Raw genomic sequence first — 5,337 nt, forward strand, 5'->3', positions numbered from 1 at the left:
ACCATACTGGGAACTTACCTGGGCGGAAATGGGAGAAAATGCCGGTGAAGTTCTTGCAAACCCACAGCTATGAAGGATGGGAACCTGCTTTGTTAAGCATCAGATTTTTGAACTTTAGCTCTGGAATTTGAAAGAAATCTCAGAAACTCAAACTGGAAAAGGATCATCTTTTTTAAACTAGTAGAGTGTGATGCTCAACATGAAGGAGGAGAAGGAGGGAAGTCAGCGCCGAGGTGTGTTCAAGGCCACCTGCCATTGTCAAGGTCACTCCAGGCTTGCAGCAGAAGGTTCTCCCTACTGTGCTTTTGTGCCTTTGTGCCTTCCCACAAATTGACCCACCTGTCTGGACACCACTCTCAGGCCCACCCGTTGTTCTATGGAACAACAACCAGTATCTACATGGTGTTGCCTGGGAGATTTCTGCAAAGCTGGAAGGGCCTCTCTACCAGAGCCAGTCAGGCCAGAACTGCCCCGGGGAATTAACATCCCCCAGGGGCTGCCATTAGCCAATGACTCCCAGGGATGCAGTATAAATACCCAACCTCTTTCTGCCTCCAATGGGATTGCCGAGTGAGAGTTACACTGTTGCCAGGAGTTTTCTAGTGGTTTTGAGCTCCAGTCACCCCCAGTGGAAGTACTTCATAATGAACCCTTTGAAGGCATCTTTCCTGTTCCTGTCTTACTTCCCTGCGCTCCCTCCTGGATTTCCCTGCACTTTCCAAATAAATTCTTTGCTCTCCAATTCTTGCTCAGGATCGGCTCTTGGGGGAAGCCAACCTAAGCAAAATGTGACTTTCTCTGGGTACTTTTCTTCAATGCTTCCTTCTACTCCCTACTGCCGGAGAAAGCACCCGTCGTGTTTCATTATAATCACTGTCTTTGGATGAGTCTCTTCCAGCGAACAGCGGGCGAATTTTCTAGAAGTGGGTCTTATTCATCTTTGCATCACTGGTATTTTCCCTAATCTGTCGTGCAGGGTTCAAGATGTGTGTTTGCTGGCTAATGGAAGCCTGATGTGTAGGTAGAATAGATGCAAAGGGGCAAGGTGGCCGAGGTCAGTGCTGCACCGTTGACCCCATGTAACCGCTACAAGCCACCTGTGGCTATTTCAGTTAAAATTGAATACAAATTAGAAATCCAGTTCCTCAGTCACAGGGCCACATTTCAAGGGCTATATGTAGTTAGTAGGTGATCCTACTGGACAACACAGGTATAGAACATTTCTTTTCTTTTTTTTTTCTTTTTTTTTTTTTAGTATTTTATTTATTTGCTTGACAGAGAGAGACACAGCGAGAGAGAGAACACAGACAGGGGGGTGGGAGAGGGAGAAGCAGGCTTCCCACTGAGAGCAGGGAGCCCTATGCAGGGCTTGATCCCAGGACCCTGGGATCATGACCTGAGCCAAAGGCAGACACTTAATGACTAAGCCACCCAGGTGCCCCCAAAACATTTCTATCCCTGTAGTTAGTTCTGTTGGACAGCATGGGGCTAGAGGGCCAAACGGAGGATACTGAATCCGTGATTTGGTTATGTGCCATTCTGTGAGGGTCCCAACGCTCCTAAAGTTTTCGGGGACCTGGGTATATGACCAAGTATCTATATCCTGCACTTGTGCCCACCTAAGGACAGACACTACTTCACCAGACAAGAGAAACACAGTGATGTATAGTTAAGTCTTCAGATGCTTCCTTTATTTACATTCTGGCTGAACCACAAAAAAGACAAAAGGTACTTCAGAGTTTCCAATGCCCTTTTGGCTGGTAGAATGGATACCACATCAGAAGAGCAGCCTAGGTTTTTTTTTTTTAATATATAATTCTAAAGTTTTGTTTATGTTTTTAATTACTAACATGTTCCCGTAGTTCAAAAGCCAAAAGGCACAAGGATATTCAGAGAAAAGTCACACTTCTGTTCTCCATCCTCATCCCTCCCTAAAGATAACCAAACGTTGCTGTTTCCTTTACTATTTTTTTAAGGGATGGGGAATGCATCCAAACACAGCGAATAATCTGTTTATCCCCCCCCTTTTTTTTAACATAGGATACATGCTGTTTTGTCTTTGCTTTTCTTCCAGTCAATTTTATATCACTCCCGCGGCTTTGACCTTCCCTTCACCGCTGTCTCTTGGTCGAATTCCTCTCTAGTTTCTTCTGGCACCTCTCTTATTACCCACAGATCTCTCCTTGCCTCACATGTGCCCTTCTCTTCTAACTAACTCCCTGCATGGTTCTGGGGTCTCTACTTCATCCTGTGTTACCGGATTTATCTTCCTAATGCACCATGGTGATTATTCTCCTCCCCTGCTCTAAACCCTTCAGTAGCTCCCTTTGCCTTCCCCAAAAAGCCCAAGATGCTTGCCTGAAATCCATGGCCCGTCCCAACCTGCGCATCCCACCCTCCTGTCCATCCGTGTTCATGACCTCCCCCCTCACCTTTGTACTGGGCATCCCACTGGCTTCAAGTGTCTTTCCCGAATCCTCTCCCTTTCCAAATCCTGCCCTTTTTTCAAAGACCTACTCAAAAGCCACTTCTTCCACGAAGTCTTCCTCCCTCAGACTCCAATTAAAAACGGTCTCTCCCTTCCTGGCCCAGGGAGAGCACTGAGGATGTTTCTTTTTGTTCTGGAGTTATTTGTTTCTGTCTCACACCCCCTAGGAGATGTTTTACAGGGCAAGGACTGTGTTTATCTTACACACTTTTTGCATCCTTCACTTAACTTAAAGCAATGTTGGTACATCCTGTCTGTATTACCTGGTACACAGTTGTTGAATGATGGTAAGCCTGGTGTTTAAGAGGACAGTGTCTGCACATTCCAGGGCTCCAAGAAGTTTCAGCGAGCAAGGTCTTTATTCTCTCTACTGAAAATATCAAATTGCTCTTCTTCTACTGAGTTGCTCATAAGAAATCTGGTCATTTGGTATAAACAGGAAATTCATTTATAATAAACACACTTGAAAGGGGGGGGACACCTGGCTGGCTCAGTCGGCAGAGCATGCAACTCTTGATCTCTGGGTTGTGAGTTCAAGCCCCACGTTGGGTGTGGAAATTATTTAAAAATAAAATCCTTAAAAAAATAATACTCAGCAAAAGGATGGCATGCCATTATGCCGCTTGAGAGTACATATACACTAAAAAAATGAAAAGAAAAAAGCCTTTTCATCAAGCAAGGAGAGAGCTAGTCATGTTAAAAGGATTGTGATTGATATATTGTATTTTGTGAAATATGTTTCATTTATGCAATAGCTGGCTGAAGTTAAGGTTTAAACTTTAAAGGATTCCTGTAGGTAGCTGTGTGTTGTAACTCTCTAACACTCGGGGGCATTACAATGTATATAACTCTTCAGAGAACCAAGCAAAGCTCTACCTTTTCTGGTAGACAGTAACTGAACGGACTAGCCAGCAACCCCGGTAATGCCTGGGCCACGCATATATACTGATCCCATTGTGTATATATTTTAATGTCTTTAAGAGTTTCAGCATTGTGCTGGAAGTTTAAGGGCCAGCGTTGAGGTCAATGTGATCGACATAATGCTTCTGCTCCTTGGGCCGTCACATTAGGTCATTTTCCGCATCTGTCTTAAAATACAAATGAGAGTTCCTGCTCCCCTGTTGATGGGGATACAGAGAAGCTGGCTCTGTCTGACTTCTCGCTGGGAAGGAACGGGATGTATTTTCCCAGGTAGGTGACCACGTGCCTGCGGAAGAAGTGGCAGAGATGCTTCTGGAACCTCTCCCCGACGAAGGCATAGATGATGGGATTGACGCAGCAGTGCGTGTAGGCGATCACCTCCGTCACCTGCATGGCCACGTCCAGCTGTTTGCTCTGCTCACAGTTTGTCTCAAAGAAGATCGTTTGAAAAGCAGAGAGGAGGAGGACCAGGTTGTAGGGTGTCCAGAAAATGAAAAAGACCACCATGATGACAAAAATGAGCCGGATGGCCTTATACTTTTTCTTACTGGGGCATCTCAGCAGTGTTTTAATAATTCCAGAGTAGCAGACAATCATGATGAGCAGAGGCAGAGCAAGACCCAAGATATTCATTCTCAGGGCATGGAAACGCTTCCATCTGTCTTCTTGGTTTTTTGGGTAAAGAGGCAAGCAGACATGTTGGGAGTCCTCCTTTTGGGACTCATGGAAGATAAATTCAGGGATGGTTGCCAGCCCTGCCAGGCCCCAGGTTAGAATACTTGTGATGACACCGAAAGTGACAGTCCGGGCTCGTAGGGCGAACACGGCGTGGACGATGGCCAGGTACCGGTCTATGGTCAGCAGGATGATGAAAAAGATCTCACTATATAAGCCCATGTAATAAAGCCCAGAGAGGAGTTTACACATGAAGGGACCAAAAACCCACTTATTCCACATAACATAGTGAATCCAGAATACCAGAGAGACTAGAAAGAGCAAGTCAGAAATGGCCAAATTGAGCAGGAAGATGTTGGTCATAATCCGGAGCCTCTTATATTTTGTGAGGATGACCACCACCACCACATTGCCCAGCAGACCAACCATGAACACCAGGGAGTACAGCGGGGGCAAGAACTGGGCTCCCAGCTCCCTGATGTTGACTTTTTCACATGGCCCTGAATCCTCATAGTCGAACACTGTGGTCTCAACAGACTCATCCATGCTCTTCATCACGGCCGTGAGGGTCTCCATTATTTTGTTCCTGTGATACACAGATCAACAACAATGAACACCAACCGCACAATTAGGCACGATAACCCTTAGTGAGCCACACCCACTGAGGTACCCATTTGCCCACCAAATTACATGCGATTAAACAGCCTAGACATTTAAAGTTTCTTCAGCACGTATTTCAAAGGTATGTTGGAGAGTGGGGGGAGTGAGGTGTCAGGAACGAAAGATGTGAAGTTTTAAAAGTCAGCGCAATTCATATGGGAAAAGAAAAAGAAATGTGATGGATGGTGGTGAAGAATGAGTATGCTGACTTCTGCAAGCATTGGAGGGAGGAAATACAGAGCCAGAAAAAAGCAGGCTGGGGAATGAGAGCAATATTATTATACTGGTTATTATTGCTGTATCTTTTCAGGCATTTTGGGTTTTATGTTTCATAGTTTATATATGACTTTCAAAAGCATCTTCCCTATTTAAAGACTAAATGCTAATAATAATAATAGTGATTGTTATTATTACAAATAACTTCCCCTCCGTGTGGCCCCTTAACAAGGCACTGTTCATCATAGCTGATGGGGAAATTGAACCTTCAAGAAATTTAATAATTTACCCCAAATCCTCTAACAAGTAAATATACAAGTTCAGGCTAGGTCTTCAGTATCTATGAACAAGTCTTTTCTTACTAGATTCTAGTGCAG

The 5,337-nt window shown here is 44.8% G+C and overlaps 1 protein-coding gene across 1 annotated transcript; it reads right to left on the reverse strand.

Annotated features, from left to right (window-relative positions):
* Positions 1 to 3,577: 3,577 nt before the first annotated feature.
* On the reverse strand, positions 3,578 to 4,630 carry LOC308358464 (C-C chemokine receptor type 3; the record flags this gene model as incomplete). Its single annotated transcript, XM_080828641.1, has 1 exon — positions 3,578 to 4,630. One exon carries the CDS (start codon positions 4,628 to 4,630, stop codon positions 3,578 to 3,580), a length of 1,053 nt encoding a protein of 350 aa, XP_080684767.1.
* Positions 4,631 to 5,337: the final 707 nt, after the last annotated feature.

This window comes from Martes martes, assembly GCF_963455335.1.
Source record: "Martes martes genome assembly, chromosome: 1".
Lineage (NCBI taxonomy): Eukaryota > Metazoa > Chordata > Mammalia > Carnivora > Mustelidae > Martes > Martes martes.